Source organism: Syzygium oleosum, unplaced genomic scaffold (assembly GCF_021117445.2).
Source record: "Syzygium oleosum isolate NSW1041296 unplaced genomic scaffold, Sole_v2.1 Sole_v2.10, whole genome shotgun sequence".
Classification (NCBI taxonomy): domain Eukaryota; kingdom Viridiplantae; phylum Streptophyta; class Magnoliopsida; order Myrtales; family Myrtaceae; genus Syzygium; species Syzygium oleosum.
In genome coordinates, this window is record NW_026607494.1 from 5,329,276 (window position 1) to 5,352,325 (window position 23,050).

The 23,050-nt window shown below is 42.8% G+C and overlaps 1 protein-coding gene and 1 long non-coding RNA gene across 3 annotated transcripts in view; one reads left to right on the forward strand and one right to left on the reverse strand.

Annotated features, from left to right (window-relative positions):
* The window catches only part of LOC130139059 (uncharacterized), a 42,949-nt gene extending 22,394 nt beyond the window's left edge, over nt 1-20,555 (reverse strand). The window contains exon 1 of the long non-coding RNA XR_008817312.1: nt 20,538-20,555. This is a non-coding gene — a long non-coding RNA (uncharacterized LOC130139059). The remainder of the gene's footprint in view (nt 1-20,537) is intronic.
* Nucleotides 11,782-18,195, forward strand: LOC115662604 (5-methyltetrahydropteroyltriglutamate--homocysteine methyltransferase-like). Of its 2 annotated transcripts, none has more exons than XM_056315263.1 (11): nt 11,782-12,146; nt 12,242-12,323; nt 14,957-15,084; nt 15,168-15,559; nt 15,644-15,807; nt 16,215-16,295; nt 16,427-16,593; nt 16,706-16,811; nt 16,931-17,181; nt 17,283-17,484; nt 17,601-18,195. In XM_056315263.1, the coding sequence occupies exons 1-11, from the start codon at nt 11,797-11,799 to the stop codon at nt 17,973-17,975; spliced, it is 2,298 nt and encodes a 765-aa protein (XP_056171238.1). In that variant the 5' UTR covers nt 11,782-11,796; the 3' UTR covers nt 17,976-18,195. The 2 variants fall into 2 exon arrangements, with proteins under 2 accessions (XP_056171238.1, XP_056171237.1); XM_056315262.1 differs by lacking the exons at nt 11,782-12,146; nt 12,242-12,323 and adding exons at nt 13,709-14,234; nt 14,332-14,460.
* Nucleotides 20,556-23,050: the final 2,495 nt, after the last annotated feature.

The window sequence follows — 23,050 nt, forward strand, 5'->3', positions numbered from 1 at the left end:
CGTTTTGTTCATTAAGGAAGGAGATTAAAATACCATTTGTTACTCGAAAACATCCGGTCATTTTGTTTGGGTGATGGAGATAAGGGCAGGATAGAATGTGTTTGTGGGGGCCAACAAAATGGGGTTAAATTCATCGAGGAGGAGGGATTCCTTAAAAACCAGCCTGCAATCTGGAAGAGAGGAAGAGAGAGCGCGCGGCGGAGTCGTGAACTTGGAGAGAGAGAGAGAGATAACGTCCAACAAACGGAAAAGCAACGGAGCAAGGGAGAGAGAGAGGAGTCAGAAGATGGGTTCGGATTGCCACATGTCGACCTCTCGATGGTTTGCTGCATCCTCGGCTCGTCCTTTTTGCCCTTTTCTTTTTTCTTTTTTTTTTTCAAAAGTCCTTGCCCTTTTTCACCTGCATCCGTCAGGTCGAAAAAATGGGCTAATTTAAAAAAAAAAAGAAAAAATTTTATTTTGAATGATAATTTTGATTCGAATTTTTTTTATTTTAATAAAAAGTACCAATTTTTATTTGAGTCTTAAATTTGGCTCCCGTGATATAAAATTTTCAAATTATTCGGACAAGATTTGGGATTTAAATTAAAATTGATGATTTTTTATGAGATAAAAAAATTCGGGTTAAAATTATTACTCAATAAAATTTGCATTTTTTTTTTTTGGAATTAGGCTGTCCAAAAAGGGGTGAGCCCAGGGATGTTACATTCCCATTCTTGCGGTCACAAGACTAGCAAAAAATTTTCTGACCAAAAACAAAAAAAGAGAATAGCAAAATACCAAAATTGCTACTCTTCAAGAATAGCCCGTGGAAAAAGGGTGAGCCGGGGAATGTCACGTAGAGCATTAAGGGTGCGCATGAATACCATTCTGTGCCCGGGCACTATTTCTGAACAGAAATGATTTTTTTTTTATTCTGTGCCCGGAAACAATTTCTGAGTATTTGAAGACGTTTGATAAACTGTCCAAAATTTCTATTCCTAGAGTAGAAAAGAACAGAAATGCGTTTGGTAACTACACAAAATTTCTGTTCCCAAATAATATTTTAATAATATTTTGAATTGTTTAATTTTTTTTTCTTTCTACTTTCCTCTTTGGCCATGGCCGGTCGCCGGCGACCGGCCACAGCCCAGGGCCGGCGAGGGCGAGGGCTGGACCCTCGTCGTCTCTGGGCGACGCCGACCTCGCCGTCGGGACGGACGGCGAGGCTCGGCCTCGCTCGATCTCGGGCGAGGTTGCCTCGCCTGGCGGCGAGGGTCCAGCCTCGCCCTCGCCGGCGAGGGCGACCCTCGCTCCGCCGGCGGCCGGCGAGGGCCATGACGCCTCGCGGCCCTGGGGCCGTGGCTTGTCGCCGCGGCCGGCCAAATGAGGAAGAACAACACAAAAATAAGAAAAGAAAAAAATGATTCTCAAAATTGTGCCGAGAAACAAGAAGCAACTTTTTTTTACTTCTTGTTTCTCGGCACAAATTTTTGCAAAAATGTGCCAAGGAACAAAAGATTTACCAAACGCATTTCTGTTCCCAAACTATTTCTGGGAACAAAAGAACAGAAATTTTCACTATTTGGCACGTTACCAAACGGGCCCTAAATGACCGGGATAAAGAACTTTGGTGCTATATAGCACCAGAGTCTCAGGTAGAGCATTAAATGAAACGTGACCGGGATATAAAAACTTTTGTGTGGAGATTTTCATCCTCCATTTCTGGTGGTTATAGTTAGATCGATCGAACATTTGTGGTCTAGAAATGGATTGTCCTTCACTGAAGGATGCTCCTATGATGTGAGAATAGTGATCTTTTTGTTCTTGAAATATACTCTGATACCAATTGAAATGGTTAAAACAACAACTAAGAAGGGGTGATTGGTTGTTTTAAGAAAATCAAAACCTTTAGTGGAAGACGTGAGAATGTCCTCTTGTAGAAGGATATTAGTTATGCAGGTGAAGTTAAAGAGATAGAAGATATTGTAAAACAGATTTACAGTAGTTCGGCCTTCCACTTGGCATACTCCACTTCCTAACTCTAACAACCACGAACAAGGCTCGAATCCACTAAGAAATTCTCGAGATTTTTCAGTTTGTAAACGGTGCTACAGTTACAAGAAAAACTCAAAGACGATTCTACAAATACAAGCACCTCTTACTATCCTATAATCCCCTCTCTTTTCAGATTTCAAGAATTTAGCCATCACAGGGAATTACAATCTGAAAACAAACATTTTTGCACAAGTGAAAGCCAGAGTGTATGTTGCGGCTGAGCGAGAATGCAAGTTTTGAATTTCCGCCAATCTTCAAAGTGTCGATTGGAAGCTGTTTCAAAGTCAAATGAGCCGTTGACTATTTTCTCTAGCCATCAGACCAACAATATGCACAGAGTACAGTCTTAAGACAAAGTGGGGTTCGTCCATGAATAGAGCCTTCTGGATCTGCAGTCCATATGACTCTCTAAGGGTGCATTTGACAATCATTTTGTTTCCAGAAACTAATTCTGCTCAGAAATGATTTTTTTTTATTTCGTTTCTGAGAACAATTTCTAAGCATTTGAAAGCATTTGGTAACAGCCCAAAATTTCTATTCTTGGAATAGAAAAAGATCAAAAATGCGTTTAGTAACGGTACAAAATTTCTTTTTATTAGTAATATTTTAATAATATTTTAAAAATTTTAATATATCTTTCTTTTTTTCTCTTCCCCTTCCTCTTCCTTGGCCATGGCTAAGTTGCCAGTGCCGGCAACCGGCCACAGGCCAAGGCCGGCAAGGGCGGCTAGCGGCCTGGGCGAGGGCCGCCCTCGACGGCCTGGGCGAGGTTCACCCTCGCCGGCCTTGGCCTGTGGTTGATCGCCGGTGGCCGGCGGCCGACAACTGGCCACAAGCTAGGAAGAAGAAGAAAAAAAAGAAAAAAAAAATTTCTTTTCCATTTCCGATTCTTGTTCCCAGAATTAAGAAGCAGTTTTTTTTTTGCTTTTTGATTCTGTTCCAAAACTGATTTTGGGAACAAATTTTTGCAAATTTGTGCCCAGGAACAAAAAATTTACCAAACGGATTTCTGTTCCAAAACTGATTCTAGGAACAAAAGAATATAAATAGTTATTGTTTGGCCGGTTGCCAAACGTGCCCTAAACCGTCTTCACAAAAATAGCAAAATTGCTCAGATCTTCTCTAGGCTCCTTTATAATTAAATTTCAATCTAATTATATAAGTGGTCTTGATTTTGTGGGTGTTTTGCCGAAATAAATTTGTAGGTTTCTATAGTTAAAGATCACTTATTTTGTGCTTTTGTTTGGAGTTTTCACATTTTAATCTAAATTGCAGAATGGGTCTGAAACTTTAGTTAAACATTCTTCGCTTTCAAACTCACATCACATTATTTCAGAGGATACTTTTAAGAATTTTTAAAATTTTGATCTATTTTCTATGAGTTGAATCTATAGTAGATATTAATTACATTTTCATGGTAGAAGTAGAATAGCAAAAAGTTGTGATTTGAAGATAAACATGTTTAACTTTCACCATGCTTGTAACAAATTAACCCTTATCATATTTTTATCGATTTTTTTTTCATTTCAGAGAAAAAGTATAAGTTTACTTCTTCCCATATGAAAAAAAAAACAAAAACAAAAACAAAAAAGGCAACATCATAAAATAGTTTAAAATAGAAAAATAGAAAAATTGTTACTCATAAATTAGGAATTAGAGGAAAAGGTCTCGTAAATTAATGTTTGACCAAATCTACTGTTACAATGGTATATTAATCAGTTACCTCAAAAAGGTGTGTTTTTAGTCAAAAGGGTGTGAAAATAGTGCCGCCCAAATTTTAAACTATGAAATATCTTAAGAATCTAATGGATCAGATTATTTATTCTTTTTCTACCTGATTAATGGGTAACATTTCTCTTCTAGCTAACTTTTCTTTTGGGCCACAACAAAACAATTTACATAGCACATTGTCATGCGATGCTGTCATTCCACTTCACTATATGTGCCATAGCATTAGTGCCATAGCATCTTGACGCATCGTATTTGTTTCATGTCACTTGATGTTTCATACATATTTGTTATGTCATGTGTACATTCCGCATTACAATCATCGTGCCATCTGCTCTAGATACATCTAGCCGATGCATTACATCGCCAGAGGAAATAAAACATTTTAATCCAATCTACCATGACATAATTCATGAACATACATCATGATTTTAGTTGTTCTCATCATGCATACATGCATTCCACCATTAAAAGGATTGACACCCACAACATAAGGTCAACCCATCTTACAGATCAGTTTTGCTATTTAGTCAATATTTTCACTGGATATATGATCATAAGGACATATTAAAATAAAAACTACAAGTATTGTGATTCTAAAATGAATGTCTTAGGATCTATTCAAAGAATGTTGCATCGAAAAAAGCATTGTGAGAGTGTTAACCACGACAGATGTCGAAACCTTAACTGAGGTCGAGAGAAGGGAATTTTATAGTATATTAGCTATTGGGTAAAATAAAGTGATTTATCCAATTTCACTTAATAAGGATCCGTTTGTTTGAAGGAAAATTGTTTCCTGAAAATTATATTCCGACTTTTCAATGTTTAGATGACAGAAAACTAATCGATCTACGGAAAATGTTCTCTATGAACTGAAAACAACAAGTTTAGATTGGACAAAAATAACCACTCCTTCTAGTAAAAAGAAAACCACTTTGTCTTTCCCCAAAATACCAAACAAATGAAAATTAACAGTCTCTTCCTCTCCAAATCTCGCACTACTATTGTCAATCCCTGCATCTTCGTCTTCAGACTCATGGTGCACGTCCCCTATCTCTAGCATGGATGCTGTCGAGGACGTTGTTATCTATGACGACAACGTTTCCATATACGATGAGAGAGAGAGAGAGAGAGAGAGAGAGGTTCCCTTGTTATCGAGTCATTACATTACTAAGTACATTGCTACATGAAGTATTCTTAATGAAGGGGCTATCCGAAATTAAATAGATTTTAACTTATCTTTAACTTGTTTGTCCGAAGGAAAATGCTAAACTTATAAGTTTGGTTTACAAAAATTGATTTATCAAGTGATACATTGTTTTTTTTTTTTTATCGAGAATCTGATACATTTCTTAATAAATCGACTTTGTAAAGCAATGTCGGCAAGTCTACCCCTCCTCTCAAATAAATTACTTTCAGCTAAGAGAAGCTCGGTGTGTAATCTAGTTCAACAATCACGTGTAAATCTCGGCATCATACCTCCTGTCTGCTGGAGATTGATACTCCAAAAGTGACCCGAGAACATCAAGCCGTTTCCTTAGACAAATTGGAAATGCGGGCAAAGCAAATCATCACGATTCTCAATCACTGTCCTCAAACAGTCTGCACGTAATCAATCCAATCCATAGCGCAATGACAAAGGGCGGTACCCACCAGCAATCCTCGACCTCAACTTCTCCTTTGTGTTTTCCGCAAGGAGATTGAATTACGAAAGTGACTCGGAAAGCATGGAGCTCCCCCTTTGACAAAAAGCACCCCTTTTGGTGGGTTGGTGGGGTCCTCCTAGAGATTCTCCCTCCGCAAACCCTCCTCTGCGTGCAGTCCGATCGAGAGTGCACGTTCCATTCTGCTGTTTGGATATTCTTTCCACCAACTTCGCCTCTCTAAAAACCAGCTACCCCTCCCTATTGGTCGCCTCGTTCCATTCTACTTTATGGATGCGTTTGGAAGGAATTGCTGGGCCAGACTCTCTGATAATCGGACAACTCAAAATATATGCGAGAATTCTCTTTTTGGCTTAAGACCCAAGGGCAAGTGGGTTCACTCCCTATAGCCTAAGAACTGCAAGACAAGTTAGATACATTGGATTGCAAAGCTAACCCACTGAATAAATACATTGGCTTATGTTCTATAATGTAAAAGGGTATGTACATTTCCACCCCTGACTCTCAGAAAAATTTCCTCACGCCTTAAAATATTATTCCCTACCCTGAGTCTCAGACAAATAAACCACAAGACCAACACGAATTTCCTCCAAAGCCACCTTATAATATTCCCAAACACATCTTATAATATGTGTTTGGAGGAATTGGGCTCATAAGACAGAGATCGTTTAAGGATCGTGATTTTGTGGAGTTGATATTATAAGTTGTGTTTCCTCATCCACCCACTATTCATCCCATTCATTTTGCCCGTATCTCCTATGATGCGAGCCATAATGTTCTTGCTCTTGAAATATAGCACTTGAAAAATTCAAGTCACATGCTCCGATACCAATTGAAATGGCTAAAATAACAACTAAGAAATGGTGATTGGTTGTTTTAAGAAAATTAAAACTCTTTAGTGAAAGATGTGCTTTTGTATAAGGAGATTTGTTATGCGAGTGTAGTAACTCTATCAAACATATATTCAAAGAGTTAAAGAGATAGAAGATATTATAAGACGGATTTATAGTAGTTCGGCCTTCCACTTGGCACACTTTACTCTCTCAACTCTAACAGCCACGAACAAGGCTCGAATTCACTAAGTAATCACCGAGATTTTACAGTTTGTAGATGCGTACTCCTACTACAAGAAACTCAGAAGACGATTCTACAAGCACAAGCAACTCTTACAACCCTACAATCCCCTCTCCTCCCAGATTTCAAGAATTTAGCCCTCATGCAGAATTACCATCTGAAGACAAATATGCACAAGTGAAAGCTAGAGTGTATAATGGGACATAGTGAGAAGGCAAGTTTGAAATTTCCGGCCACCTTCAAAGCTACTTTTGATCTGTTTATACAGGCCTTTAATCTTCAAAGTGTTAGTTGGAAGCTGTTTCAGAGAATCATTCCTGCAATCTGCACACAATTAGAGTATACTCTAAGGGTGCGTTTAGCAACCATTCTGTTCCCGGAAATAATTTTTGTTCAGAAATGATTCTTTTTGATTCCGTGCCCGAAAATAATTTCTAAGCATTTGAAGGTGTTTGGTAACTGCTCAAAATTTCTATTCTTGAAATAGCAAAAGAATAGAAATGCATTTGGTAACTGCACAAAATTTCTATTCTTGAAATAGCAAAAGAATAGAAATGCGTTTGGTAACTGCACAAAATTTCTTTTTATTAATAATATTTTGAATTTGTTAATATTTCTTTCTTTTTATTTTCTTTTTTTTCTCCTTCATTAGCTAGGGCTAGGTCACCGGTGCCAGCGACTGGCCACAGGCTAGGGCTGACGAGGGCGTCGCGGCTTGGGCGAGTGCCGCCCTCGCCGACGGCCGGCCACAGGCCAGGAAGAAGAAGAAGAAAAAAAAAATTATTTTCCATTTCTGATTCTTGTTCTCATAATCAAGAAATAACTTTTTTTGCTTCTTGATTCTGTTCCAAAACTAATTCTGTTCTAATTTGTGTCCGGAAATAAAAATTTACCAAACGGATTTCTTTTTTAAAACTGATTCTAGAAACAAAAAAATAGAAATAATTACTGTTTGGCCTATTGCTAAACACGCTCTAAAAGGACAAAGCGGGGTGTTTTCCATTAACAGAGCCTTTTGCTTCTACGTAGTCGTCGACGCTCTGAATTGCCCTCACAAAAATGTCGAAACTGCCCGATCTTCTCTTAGGCTCCTGTCTGTGTCTGGGGCTTCGGTGCTGTAAGATGATTGTCGCCGTTTCTTAGGCTGCACATGCGTGGTCAAAATCAGCATGTTTCTATGATGTGTTAGTTGCGTACACCTTCTTTTACTCGCTGAGTTGGATTTGGTGGGTCCCTTGTCAAGGGACAGCTTCGCCCGACACCTTGCACGTTGAATGCCCAACTTTCGCGAGGCATACGGACATGCTTTCGCGACGCATACGGACAAGGCTGAGTGGAGAAAGAGAGAGATGAGGGAGCGGTTTTACGAAATTTGAATGGATTTTGATTTATCTCTAACTTGTTTGTTTGGAGGAAAATATTAAACTTATTAAGATTGGTCCATAAAATTAATTTATCGAGCAACGCATTTTGTTCATTAACATTACAAGTCATAGCCGCCGTACAATGGCTGCCCTATGATCACCGTCGCCGACCATAACTATAAGCCTCCGCCATAAACCATGTGGCCAGTCATGGATCTCATCGCATTCGCAGTTCAGGTAGTTACGTGTAAATCTGTCCCATGGGGTATCTGAGGTTTTGATTGGTAGTATAATTAGGGGCATGTTGATGTTGAAGGGATCGGGCCTATGAAAGTCTAGCATTTTGGTTTGTTTAAAGGGTTTGGGCGTTGGGTGCATCATACTCTCCAGTCTTTTGATGATGGTAGGTTGGTCAGGATTCTCATTTTCGCATATTACTTTTCGTGTTTGGGTATTTGTGGTCATTTTCTTTATTTCATCTGTCCTTTACACCGCGCGATTAGTGTGTATCTTGAGAAATACGAAACATCTTTATACATTGTCGCCTTCCACCTTAGAAATAGATGTTTAGGTCAAGCATGTTTTTCTGAACAAAAAAAAGTAAATGACAAAAACAAAAATAGAATTGCATTGCATTTAGATTAGAATGGCATTTAGGGGATTCATGCTTTCTCCTTGATTCCGTTTAGTGATATTTCCTTCGGTTAAGTATTTTGCCTTTTGAGTTAGGGATAGGCTTATAATTGATTTGAACTAAGCTCATGGGGCTGCTGTCACGTGGCTTAATAATCGGGCCATATTATATTTTTTGCCCGACTTGTATCGGGTCACTTTACCACACTTTGCTTTTTACTCTCCCGTTTATTGTCGCCTTTGACGTGTTTGTTTTTGTTCTTCTATGTCATTTCCTTGATTGAGTCTCATATTTTGTTTAGCCTAGTTAGATGCTTAGGTCACACACTAGGAACATAATAAACGCAAAAATACTATGTTGATTCTTAGCAGACTGAAACCTTAAGATTCATAATTTGATAAAGGACTGCATGGACATCTTAGCTGACCATCAATCAAGTTTAGGTGCTGAAAGGACACTAGTTAGATAACTAATGTAATCAAATCCCCGACCCTAGATCTTTGGTTGGTTAGCTTCGTTTCTAGCCGACTGCAATTGGCTAGTGGCGACTCCTCATATAGAATTCTCATAGGGTTAATTGAATTAAAATGAAAATCCCAACGTTGCGCGAGATAAGGATTTGGAAGAGCCCGCGTAGATTGAAAATCGTTGGTCACCAATTTGACATTACCTCTAAATCCATCATTTCCCTGGACCCTCGTGTCGAGAGGGTCGCGACAACGATTTATCTTACCAAAGGTTCCATACTTCGCCTAAACATGATTCTATTATCGTCCCAACAATTTTTAATGTTTCTATCGCAAATCTCCTAAACGGTGTTGCCTATATTGATTGAGTTGAACCACGATATTGCGAAGCATGCGACAAGATGCAGCTATAGTTCGTCTTCGCATTGGCTATGGAGTTTGATTATATTCTTTGCCGTCTAGTGTTTATGACGAAAATTTTCTTTTTGGGTTTGCGTCGTGTTCACACACACATATATAAATATATATTATATAGAAGATGGATGTGGAGCAATCACGGACTATGTCAAAAGATTGATCCAAATCCCACATGGCATTAAGTCATGACATGTATAAAAACAATCAATGGGATCTCGAACAGACAAGAAAGAGAAAAAGATTCGGTGGATCGTGGATGCAATGAAATCCATGGAATGTACGATCGAAAATGTGTGGTCTAGAAATGGATTGTCTTCATTGGACGATGCTCCTATGATGTGAGCCACTTGCTCTTGAAATATAGCACTTCAAAAACTTGAGCAAGATGCTTTGATACCAATTGATATGGCTAAAACAACAATCAAAAAGGGGTGATTGGTTGTATATCAAAGGAGATTAATTATGCAGATGTAGTAACTTCTAAGAGATAGAAAATATTTCAAGATGAATTCATGGTGGTTCAGCCTTTCACTTGACACAATTTACTCTCTCAACTCTAACAGACATGAACAAGACTTGAATCCATCAGGTAATTGCCGAGATTTTACGGTTTGTAGACGGTGCTCCCACTATAAGAAGCTCAGATGACGACTCTACAAGTGCAAGCACCTCTTACAACCCTACAATCCCCTCTCCTCCTAGATTTCAAGAATTTTAGCCCTCGCATAGAATTACCATCTGAAGACAAACATCGCACAAGCGAAGGCTAGAGCGTATGCCGCGACATAGTGAGAATGCAAGTCCAGAATTTCCGGCCATCTTCGAAGTTACCTTTGATCTGCTTATATAGGCCTTCAATCTTCAAAGGCGTTAGTTGGGAGCTGTTTCCGGAGTCAAATGAGCCGTTGACCGTCTTCTCTAGCAATCATACCTGCAATCTGCGGAATTAGAGTATACTCTTAAAAGACAAAGCAAGGGGTGTTTTTCCATTATTAAGATTGATCAACAAAAAATTGATGTATTGAGCCGTACGTTTTGTTCATTAAGGAAGGAGATTAAAATACCATTTGTTACTTGAAAACACCCGGCCATTTTGGTTGGGTAATGGAGATAAGGGCAGGATAGAATGTGTTTGTGGGGGCCAACAAAATGGGGTTAAATTCATCGAGGAGGAGGGATTCCTTAAAAACCAGCCTGCAATCTGCGGTGTAGCGCCGGGTGGTGTACTCGGATTGTTACTGGAGCAGCAAGGGGACGGAGAGGAAGCAGAGCTGTGAGTTTTGATCGTGAGGAGGCAGGGAGAGAGCGAGCGGCGGAGTCGTGAACTTGGAGAGAGAGGGAGAGAGAGATAACGTCCAATAAACGGAAAAGCAACGGAGCAGAGGGGGCGGGGGGAGAGAGAAAGGAATCGGAAGGTGGGTCCGGATTGCCACGTGTCGACCTCTGGATGGTTTGCTGCATACTCGGTTCACCCTTTTCACCCTTTTCTTTTTCCTTTTTTTTTTTCAAAAGTCCTTGCCCTTTTTCACCCGCATCCCTCAGGTCGAAAAAATGGGCTAATTTAAAAAAAAAAGAATAAATTTTATTTTGAATGACAATTCTGATTCGAATTTTTTTTTATCTTAATAAAAAGTACCAACTTTTATTCGAGTCTTAAATTTGGCTCCCGTGATGTAAAATGTTCAAATTATTCGGGCAAGATTTGTGATTTAAATTAAAATTGATGATTTTTTATGAGATAAAAAAGTTCGAGTCAAAATTATTATTCAATAAAATTTACGTTTTTTTTTTTTTGGAATTAGACTGTCCAAAAAGGGGTGAGCCCAGGGATGTTACATTCCCATTCTTGCGGTCACAAGAATAGCAAAAAAATTTCTGACCAAAAACAAAAAAAAAGAATAGCAAAATACCAAAATTGCTACTCTTAAAGAATAGCCCGTGGAAAAAGGGTGAGCCGGGGCATGTAATTCTTTCCGTGGAAAGGAACTTTGGTCCGGGGCCCATTACCTATTAGAACCAAGATATAGAGGCGTGCATGGTCAAGGTACCGGACCAGGCAAGTACCCGTGGAAAAGAGAGATAACGATAAGAGATAACGGGCGTTACCTATTAACACCAAAGATCTGATCTTTGGTGTTAACTTGCCTGGTCCGGTACCTTGACCATGCACGCCTCTATAAATAACACCATCCCCTACGACATTTTTCTCGCCCAGTTCTCTCTTTTCTCCCTTCTGTCCCTCGCACTCTCGTCACTGCAACAGACTACAGTTCTGTCTCGTTCCCCGGTTCAGTCACCACCAAGGTGGGATCCGTGCATCGCTCGCATTTCTCCATTCTTAGACTGGGTAACTGAGTGAGTTCCACTACGTTGCTTACCTGTAGTTGATGTTTGTACGATGATGCAGAGAAATGGCGTCCCACGTCGCTGGATATCCTCGCATGGGCCCCAGGAGGGAGCTCAAGTTCGCCCTCGAATCGTTCTGGGATGGAAAGAGCAGTGCAGAGGACTTGCAGAAAGTTGCGGCTGGTCTTATGTCATCCATCTGGAAGCAGATGGCCGATACCGGCATCAAGTACATTCCCAGCAACACCTTCTCATACTTTGATCAGGTGCTCGACACCACCGCGATGCTTGGTGCTGTTCCTCCTAGATATGGTTGGGACGGCAGCGAGATCGGGTTCGATGTGTACTTCTCGATGGCCAGAGGGAACGCCTCCGTCCCTGCCATGGAAATGGCCAAGTGGTTCGACACCAACTAGTAAGTGCTATGGTTCTCAGACAAAAGCGCCAGTAAATCGTTTTTGTCTTCTGATGTTTAACTTAACCCCATCCATCTCTCATTTTTTGGTCTAGCCACTACATCGTGCCTGAATTGGGTGTCAACTTCTCTTACGCTTCTCACAAGGCTGTCGCCGAGCACAAGGAGGCCAAGAAGGTAAAAAACGCTGGTTCTTATTATTTCTTCGTTCTTGCTGTCTCAGCTGCCCGTTCCATTGGGTTCTATCCTTTCTTCTTCCTTTTTTTTTTTTGGGATCGAATTGGGTTTTTTTTATGTTTTATGTGACCTGATCCAAAACCCGATCCGCATGCAACCCGAACTGGATAACGAATCAGGTCGGATCGCGTCGGGCTATCGGCTCTTTTTTTTTGGGGGGGGTGTCGCTCTTTGCACTCCCTCTTCACTCTTGAGCCGAGACCCGGTGTCGCTCTTTGCACTCCCTCTTCACCGGTGTCGCTCTTTGCACTCCCTCTTCCCTCTTGAGCCGAGACCCGGTGTCGCTCTTTGCACTCCCTCTTCACCGGTGTCGCTCTTTGCACTCCCTCTTCACTCTTGAGCCGAGACCCGGTGTCGCTCTTTGCACTCCCTCTTCCCTCTTGAGCCGAGACCCGATGTCGCTCTTTGCACTCCCTCTTCACCGGTGTCGCTCTTTGCACTCCCTCTTCACTCTTGAGCCGAGACCCGGTGTCGCTCTTTGCACTCCCCCTTCACCGGTGTCGCTCTTTGCACTCCCTCTTCACTCTTGAGCCGAGACCCGGTGTCGCTCTTTGCACTCCCTCTTCACCGGTGTCGCTCTTTGCACTCCCTCTTCACTCTTGAGCCGAGACCCGGTGTCGCTCTTTGCACTCCCTCTTCACTCGTGAGCCGAGACCCGGTGTCGCTCTTTGCACTCCCTCTTCCCTCTTGAGCCGAGACCCGGTGTCGCTCTTTGCACTCCCTCTTCACCGGTGTCGCTCTTTGCACTCCCTCTTCACTCGTGAGCCGAGACCCGGTGTCGCTCTTTGCACTCCCTCTTCACTCTTGAGCCGAGACCCGGTGTCGCTGTTTGCACTCCCTCTTCACCGGTGTCGCTCTTTGCACTCCCTCTTCACTCTTGAGCCGAGACCCGGTGTCGCTCTTTGCACTCCCTCTTCCCTCTTGAGCCGAGACCCGGTGTCGCTGTTTGCACTCCCTCTTCACCGGTGTCGCTCTTTGCACTCCCTCTTCACCGGTGTCGCTCTTTGCACTCCCTCTTCCCTCTTGAGCCGAGACCCGGTGTCGCTCTTTGCACTCCCTCTTCACCGGTGTCGCTCTTTGCACTCCCTCTTCCCTCTTGAGCCGAGACCCGTCCTATTTCGGTGTTTTGACCGTATTATCGTTCTTTGTTTTTTTTGGTCGAAGTATTATCTTTCATGGGTTCCACTTTTTCATTGTTCCGTTTGCCTGACGACACCGTTAGAACTTGAAAATGGCAAAACCAAACTCAAGGTGGGTCCCACAGTCCCCACACTCTTCTTCGTTTCACGCATTTGGGCCAGCGTAATCTCCGCCCCTCTCCACCTCTTTGCTGCCGGTCCTCGAAGCGCTGCCGCTCATCATCATCATCCTCGTCGCCATCCGCGCGAATCTTTTGCGCCTCGCGGCCTATCCTCTCGGGGCGACGGCGATGGTGCTTCGACTTCGACTTCCACTTCCTCCGCGAATCAGAAGAACCCGCCGGTGAAGAGACTGGATCGGACGTCGTGGTGGACTTCCGATGGCAATTTCCGCTTCGGCGGCGAGAAAATTGCCGGACAATCCCACGAATAGTAGTAAGCCAATCCTCCGGTTTCTCGTCCGGTTTAGGCCGAGTCTCTCCTTCAAACGCCGACTTCGTCTTGCGATTGCTCGAATTGTGGAGCGTTGTTTGGGGTTTGGAGAGAGGGAGGGATTTGAGCTCGCGGAGACGGGGCTCGAGGTCGGAGGGCAAGAGGGAAGTCGTCGGCGGCAAAGGAGGAGCAGTTTGATGGCTGCCATTTGCTCGTGGACGCAGAGGTCCTTGGTCTAAGAAATGAGGTCTTCCGCTGCGGAGTCGTCGGTGTCGAAAAGGTGGGAGAAATAGGCCATGGCTTTCTTCTTCTTCTGGGTATCTGATGTGTCATCGTGATTTCTGATCAGTGATTATGGTCGTGGGGGGTTTTGTCAGGTTTCTTGCAGAGTTTTTGGATGACTACATCGCACGTGAGGCTAATCATCCAAATGCGTGAAACAAACAAGTGGGGACCGTAAACCGAGGAGTGGAAATAGCGGCCCCTTTAAAGAAATGTTCCAAAAAGTCCATTTCATGTTTTCCCCAATGCGATTTGCTCTCTCCTCCCTCCCTTTTCCGTCTCACTACTTTCCCAGCCGCCGCCAACCCCACGACCCACCTCCGATCTCGATGGCAACCGCCGAAAGCCTCGGATCTGCCCGACCATCCCCTGACCCTCCCCTCTCCCAACTCCCAGCGTCTGCAACGCTCGACCCGGGTTCAACGACGGTCGTCGACGCTCCTGCAGACCAGCTCAGGCCGCCGCTTGCCTCGCTAGACCTCGTTCGCGGCTGATCCGAGGCCAAGCCCAGCCTTAAATCTCGATCGAGCTCCCCCGCCCTCGGCGCTCGTCCTCGTCGACAGCGACGACAAAATTCTGACTCTTTCGTTGTTTGTAGTTACTTGTTTGTTTTTCGAATATCTTTATCAGCTCATACATTTTCGTCTTCCTTGTGCCGTTGCATAATCTTAGCATGATTTTAAAGGTATCCGCCTTTTGAATTTATTTGCTAATTCCCAGCTCGGAGTAGACACTGTTCCGGTACTTATTGGCCCGGTGTCCTATCTGCTGCTATCCAAGCCTGCAAAGGGTGTTGAGAAGACCTTCTCTCTTCTGTTCCTTCTCAAAAAAATACTTCCCATCTACAGGTAAGATGTTAACAACTCCTGTCTAGCAGTTTTCATTTGCTCGTGTTTTGATTACGTTTCCTGACCAATGATAAGCCATTCAGGGAAGTCGTCTCCGAACTGAAGGCTGCTGGCGCTTCATGGATTCAGTTTGATGAACCCGCCCTTGTGACTGATCTTGATTCTCACGAACTGCAAGCATTCACTGAAGCGTACTCGGAACTAGAATCATGTCTTTCTGGCTTGAATGTTGTCGTCGAAACCTATTTTGCTGACGTTCCTGCCGAGGCATATAAAGTTCTTACATCCTTGAAGGGTGTCGCTGGATTTGGATTTGATTTGGTCCGTGGGACCAAGACCCTTGATTTAATCAAGGGCGGTTTCCCCACAGGCAAGTATCTCTTTGCTGGAGTTGTTGATGGGAAGAACATCTGGGCCAATGATCTTGCTGGATCACTCGTTACCCTCCATGCTCTCGAGAGCATTGTGGGAAAAGGTACTACTTTCTGCATATGTGTTTTGAAGATCTGTTTTTCATGTATCCTTTAGTTGATATCTGAAATTCCTCATTTATCTGCAGACAAACTTGTGGTCTCCACCTCCTGCTCTCTTTTGCACACTCCTGTTGACCTAGTTTATGAGACCAAGTTGGATAAGGAAATCAAGTCATGGCTTGCATTTGCTGCTCAGAAGGTCGTTGAAGTCAATGCCTTAGCCAAGGCAGTGGCTGGAGAAACGGATGAGGTACGGTTTGTTATCTTTTTGTTAAAGATGATGCTGAAAAGCAGCATAAGATGCCCACAGTCATTGTTGCTACTAGGTAGCCTTAACAGTGGTAATCCATATTGTTAGCTTATTTTCTAGAATTAGTTGCTTCTACTCTATTCCGAATTCTCTTCAGCAGAAACCAATGGGGTTACCTTGTGGTGGGTCTCTTTAATTACTGGCTGTACAGAGCTACATATACATATGGCAGCAACCGGGTAAATATGGTCACTAGGATGCAAAGCTCTTAATTTAAATTAGGCCTGTTAACTAGCACGTATAGGGTGTCTGTTAACCATAATGTTCAATTTCCAAAGTATTTATTACTCTAATGTCGTGAGAGGATATTTCAATTCTTACTGCCGAGCCGATGGCTCTGTTTTCAGGCATTCTTCTCAGCTAATGCTGCTGCTCAGGCCTCAAGAAAGTCCTCTCCAAGAGTCACAAACGAAGCTGTCCAAAAGGCTGTATGTTCCTCTTCTTAGTTTTTTTTTAATGCATTCCTCTGCTTAGTTACTCCACATCTTTTTTTCGTTCCAATGCTACCAATTAAATGATGTTACTGATGTCTTGAGCTCGATATTCTCGTCTCTCTCAGGCTGCTGCTTTGAGGGGCTCTGATCATCGCCGTGCCACAACTGTGAGTGCTAGACTTGATGCTCAGCAAAAGAAGCTTAATTTTCCAGTCATCCCAACAACCACCATTGGCTCCTTCCCTCAGACCGAGGAACTCAGAAGAGTGCGCCGTGAGTATGAGGACAAAAAGTGAGTAAACTAGATCTTTCTTTTTCTAATTTGACATATGATGGATATGACACAGGGCTGTTATCCTTTTCGTTATGACCCCCCTTGGTCCTCTGACCGCACTTTGTTATAGGATCTCTGAGGAACAATATGTTAAGGCCATCAAGGACGAAATTAACAAAGTTGTCAAGCTTCAAGAGGAGCTTGACATAGATGTCTTGGTTCATGGGGAGCCTGAGGTGAGACAGTCTTAGAATCTGGTATTGTAATTAAGACAGATTACGTCGGATAAATAGGTGGCATCTTATGAGCTATGTTTTCTTTCTTTAACATCTTGATCTGGATGTATCCAATGCAGAGGAACGATATAGTTGAATACTTTGGGGAGCAGTTGTCCGGATTTGCTTTCACCGTTAACGGGTGGGTGCAATCTTATGGTAATCATTGTGTGAAACCACCCATCATCTATGGTGATGTGAACCGCCCCAGGCCAATGACCGTCTTCTGGTCCACCACAGCCCAGAGCATGACTACTCGCCCGATGAAGGGAATGCTTACAGGCCCTGTCACCATTCTCAACCGGTCCTTTGTCCGAAATGACCAACCCAGGTACGGAGGAACGTGAATTTCATATGTACATGGTATCGATTAAAGAACATAATTTTTATTTCTTCTTTTGGGACTAGAATAATAGTTTTTATATTTCACAGGTTCGAAACTTGCTATCAAATTGCCTTGGCCATCAAGGACGAAGTTGAGGATCTCGAGAAGGCAGGGATTAATGTTATTCAGATTGATGAGGCAGCTTTGAGAGAGGGTCTGCCACTGAGAAAGTCTGAGCAATCTCTCTACTTGGATTGGGCTGTACACTCTTTTAGAATCACTAACTGTGGTGTCAGGGATACTACTCAGGTTCCTTCATTGCTCCATTCCTTTTTCTTTTTCTTTCTTTTCCCCCTTTTTTTTATGTGGGAAGATCTGTTTCCCATGTATACTGATTTCACTTGGTGGCTATTATTGATCGGCAGATCCACACTCACATGCGCTACTACTGCTTCCGCGACATCATCCCCTCATTCATCGACATGGATGCCGATGTCATCACAATGGAGAACTCTCGCTCTGATGAGAAGCTCCTCTCAGTTTTCCGTGAGGGAGTCGAGTTTGGTGGTGGGATTGTCCCCGGTGTCTATGAAACCCACTCTCTCATAATACCGTCGGCTGAAGAGATTGCTGACAGAACCACCAAGATGCTCGCATCAAACATATTGTGGCTTAACCCTGACTTTGTACTCAAGACTCGTAAACACACTGGGGTCAAGCTTGCTCTCAAGATCTTCGATGCCGCTGCTGAGCTCCTCCGCACCCAACTTGCCCATGCTAAAAAAGAAAAGTTTGAGTAACTTCCCTCGTCCATTGATTCTTCCTACACATCAGGGTGTATTCCTGTCTTTTATTATTTATCCAATAATTGAGTTTCTCTATGGAGTGTTTGGAGTCAATACTCTTTGGGGTATTTTAGTTGTCCTTGTACTCTCTCTGTCTGTCTCTCTCTCTCGTAGAAAATGTTTTGCGTTTGTAAAAGGATAAAAAATGAATAAATTGTTATTGACCTTTTGTGCATCAATATCCTTCTTTCAATTTCATGTCTTTTGGGTATTGTCCCTTGGAAAGAAACTTTCTTGCCGTTTCATTTGAAAACACTTTTGATATCTGTTGCCGAATGCATTGGCTGCTGATGATGTGGCGATCTTAAAACTACCTCGTCCATGTGTGAACATTTCATCTATAAAATCTATTGATTACAGCACTGAGTGCTGAGTTTGAATGAGTACGAGAGTTTGGGGAGCGCAAGATACTCTGACTTGATGTGCTGCAGTGCAAAACTGTAATTTTTGAGTTACCGTATCAGCTCCCTTGAGATCGAGATAACAAATTAGCTATTGCAAGGGTTGTGCTGAGTCATGCTTGTACTCGTGTGGTCTAATATACGATCTGCTTGACCTCCTCTTAAAACTTCTGCAAGGAAGGAACAAATGAAACCCAATCTGTACCCAGGCGAGTATATTTTCATTCATTCATCCGAAGATTTACTTACCTCTGAGTGTATCCTTGCTTGAACCACTCGACTAATCCATAGCAATCAACGCATAGCTGGTAATTATAAACTAGCATTCCTCGAAAAAACTTGATCTGAATTAGCGTCATACAAAATCTCACTATACAAAACTTAATCAGTACAACAAGTCCCCCGAACAATTGCGCCGGGAACACAAGCCAAGTGGCGTGGCCTCCGAATTAAAACATTTGATGCTCCGTCAAACAAGCCACAAATCCATTATAATATATCACCTTAAGACAATTTGAGTAGACTCTTAAAAGACAAAGCAGGGTGTTTTCCATTTACAGAGCCATTTGCTTCTGTATTGTCTGTATTGACTCTCCCTCACAAAAATGTCAAAACTGCCGGATCTCCTCTTAGGCTCCTTTCTGGGGTTCCAGAGGTTGAAGATCTTCTCCTAGGCTCCTTCTGGAGTCCACCATGACCCTCGCCGTTTCTTCTTAGGCAAATGGACAACGTGGTCAAATGAGCACGTTTTCGATGTGTGGGTGGGTACCCTTTTGTTTTCTTGCGGATAGAATTGTCAGATTAGTTAATGTGTCCGTGGTTTTGACCAAAAGGCAAATAAATGTGTCCGCGGGTCCCTCGCCCATCGAAGGAAGATTCCTCGAACAGCCACCACGCAATCTTCTCCACGTTTCCCAATATATTATTATTATTATATATAATATAACATTCGCATATATTTTCCCTCATATTTTTTTTTACATGGGACCAGTCCGATGGTGTCGTCATTTATGTATTGCAAACGCTTTTCATTTATGTGCGCACGCAACGACATGATTTCGTGACACGCGGACGGACTCGGCTGGGTGGAGAACGAGAGAGAGAGAACTTCCCTTGTGATCGAGTCGTGCCATATGACTAGTATTCTCAATGGAGCGGCTTATTTGAAATTAGAATGGATTTTGATTTATCTCTGACTTGTTTGCGTGGAGGAAAATATCAAATTTATTACTTAATTAAATTAACTTGTGTAAGACAATTGCAGCAGCGAGCGAATCTACGAAGACGCTCACTTAAATTACTTCCTTGCTAAGTGAAGCTCATCTGGGAATCTTCGACAAAATGACCAACGGCCCCACGCGCCCTCCAATCAGGGAGTGCAATGCAGTGTGGCCCCACCATTGAATAAGAAAAGGAGAAATCGAAAAGCAAGTTGGTGGCTGGGGATGTTGAGAGTGTTGGTGCGGAGGATTGGTGTTTATTAAGCCGAAAACGTGGACAGACAAGGGACAAGAAACTAGAGCCGAAGTTGGTTCCACCTGCTTCGTCTTCGATTGATGAGTTGACAAATCTCTGTTATGTTCGTAAATGCCGCTACTCTTCATCCCTTTTCCGTCTTTTTAAGAGCAATGAGTGACTAGGAATTGAGCTTAAAACCATGAGCTCTCCGAAGGGGAAAATTACCAAAAAAGTCATAAACCTTTTGCAGTTGTGCCAATTTAGTCCTAAACCTTTTGCAAACCAGCCAATTCAGTCCTTTTGATCGGCCGGCGCTGACGTGGCCGCCGGCCGGCTGATGTGGCGTCGGCCGGCGTCCACTTGGCAATATTTTAATATTTTTTTTGAATTTTTTTCCCTTTTTTCTTTTTTTTCTTTTCCTTCTCCCCCCTGGCCTGTTCGGCCAGGGGGGAGGCTTGCCGGCGAGGCGGAGCTCGCCATGGCTGGGCGAGCTCGCCCAGCTCTGGCATGGCGGAGCTCGCCATGGTTGGGCGAGGGCGGAGCTCGCCCAGCTCCGGCATGGCGGAGCTCGCCATGGATTTTGAGTAGATGTATTTTTAATGAAAAGGCCATCTAAAATTGAATAGATTTCGACTTATCTCTAACTTGTTTGTCCGACTCCGTCCAAAAAAAAAAGTTGTTTTTCCGAGAGAAGATACTAAACTTATCAAAGACCGATTTGTAAAAATCGATTTACTATGTAATAAGTTTTTTTTTCAGTAACATTATAAAATATCACCTAACAAATGAACCGTGTAAAACGATCTCAACATATCTATGAAGACTCTCGCTTAAATTACGTTTAGCTACAGTGAAGCTCGTCTGTGAATCTTGGCCCCGTCTCTCGGGATCTAATCAATGACAATCATACCTCTACTCAAATTTCAAAGCCGACAGTTTCCAATTACATACCTTGTGCTCCCCGTGGTCCTCTCTTCCTTTTCAATTTTCCAGAGGAAAGGATGGTAGGGAAAGGAAATCAACAGCCGTTTACTTCATTTGTTACGACTCAGTCAATATCCCCACAATTGGACCACCCTACTCGGCTTCAGGGTGAGTTTCATCACATGCGTTGTAGCCGCTCGTTCAGGTCTGCATTATAAACGGGAGTGGACCCCGGCTGCCGCGTTGGAGCTATAGGAAGAGGACAGCTCTCATGGGGGAGTGCCATGGCCCATGACCACCTGCGATAGCATTGAATATCAAAACGAACGTGTTCAGAAAGGAATAACACGACCCCGACGGCTCGTTCTAATCGGGTTGGTCCTTCTCGTACCTTGTTATCAAGCTCCGCGATATATTGCTAAGCCCTTAAAGAAGACAATTGGGATTATACGGGGTGCGTGCTTCTGGCATCTATCTCGGTCTTTGAACATGGTGGACTGGATTCCATGTGCGATAGGCACCGTGCTCTGTCAAGCACTTTTGGAAAATGGCTTCATGGTCGAGACCCTGTTCAGCTGTTGGTTAACTCCAGTCTTGTCATATTAAAGTGCCTTGCCAAAGTTAAATTCCTATTATTGGGATAATTTCATAGCGGTCATGTTCTTTGATTCCTCATTTGAGATGCACAACGCCCGGGGCTTTCACGTTCTCAGCCTCTCATCCTCCTCTAGAACTCGAAGAGCTTAAAATATTCCCAGGTCATCTCGCTCTCAGACAAATAAGCCACCAACCCACCAATTTCCTCTAAACACACCTTAAAATGTGTTTGGAGGAATTGGGCTTTTCAGACAGAGATCGTTTAAGGATCGTGATTTTGTGGAGTTCATATTATGAGGTGGGTTTCCACATCCACTATTCATCCTATTTATTTTGCTCGCATCTCCTATGATGCGAGCCATAATGATCTTCTTGCTCTTGAAATATAGCACTTCGAAAATTTCAAGTGACATGCTCCGATACCAATTGAAATGGCTAAAACAACAACTAAGAAAGGGTGATTGGTTGTTTTAAGAAAATTAAAACTCTTTTAGTGAAAGATGTGAGAATGTGCTTTTGTAAAAGGAGAGCAGTTATGCAAGTGTAGTAACTACTATCGAACATATATTAGAAGAGTTAAAAGAGAGAGAAGATATTGTAAGACAGATTCATATTGGTTTGGCCTTTCACTTGGCACACTTTACTCTCTCAACTCTAACCGCCGCGAACAAGACTCGAATCCATTTAGTAATCCCTAAGATTTTAACGGTTTGCAGACGGTGCTCCCCCCCTACAAGAAGCTCGGTAGACGATTCTAAAGACATGAGCACCTCTTACAACCCTACAATCCCCTCTCTTCCCGAGATTTCAAGGAGTTAGCCCTCGCATAGAATTACCACCATCTGAAGACAAATATTGCACAAGCGAAGGCTCGAGTGCATGTTGATGTTGATCTCACCATGCATGGTGCCATCACGAGCTCTTATTTATTGCGTGATTTGGGGGGAGACTTTATGATATGGTCATCTGAAGCTCCCGTGGTGGGTCCTGCTTAACCAAAACCTCTTTATTCAGAGCCGAGTATTGGGGGGGATGATGGATTTTAAAGTATTTTGATCCGGACAAAAGCGACGGTTGGGACGGAATTATAAATTCACTCTACCTTCGAGCCTGCGACATGAGCTAGTGCATGGAGAAAGAGAGAGAAGATACCTTTTGGATCGTCCAAATGGCGTATTCCTAACGGAGGGGCTCTCGGAAAATTGAATGGATTTCGACTTGTGTACTAAAATTATTAAAATTGGTCTGTAAAAATTGAGCAATCGCCGAGATTCCAAGAATTTAGCCCTCACATAGAATTACCATCCGAAGACAAACATCGCACAAGTGAAGGCTAGAGCGTATGTTGCGACATACCGAGAATGCAAGTCCGGAAATTTTGGCCATCTTCAAGGTTACCTTTGCGGTAAGCTGGGAGCTGCTGGTGCAGAGTCAAATGAGCTGTTGGCGGTCTCCTCTAGCAATCACACCCGCAATCCGCGCAATAAGAGTATGATCGAAAAGACGAAGCAGGGTGTTTTTTTCCGCCATTATTAAGATTGATCGATAAGAAATTGACTTATTGAGCAATACGTTTTGTTCGTTAAGGAAGGAGATCAAAAGTAGCATGTGTTTGCCCGGGGGCCCAAAAATCGGGTTCACTTGCCTGAA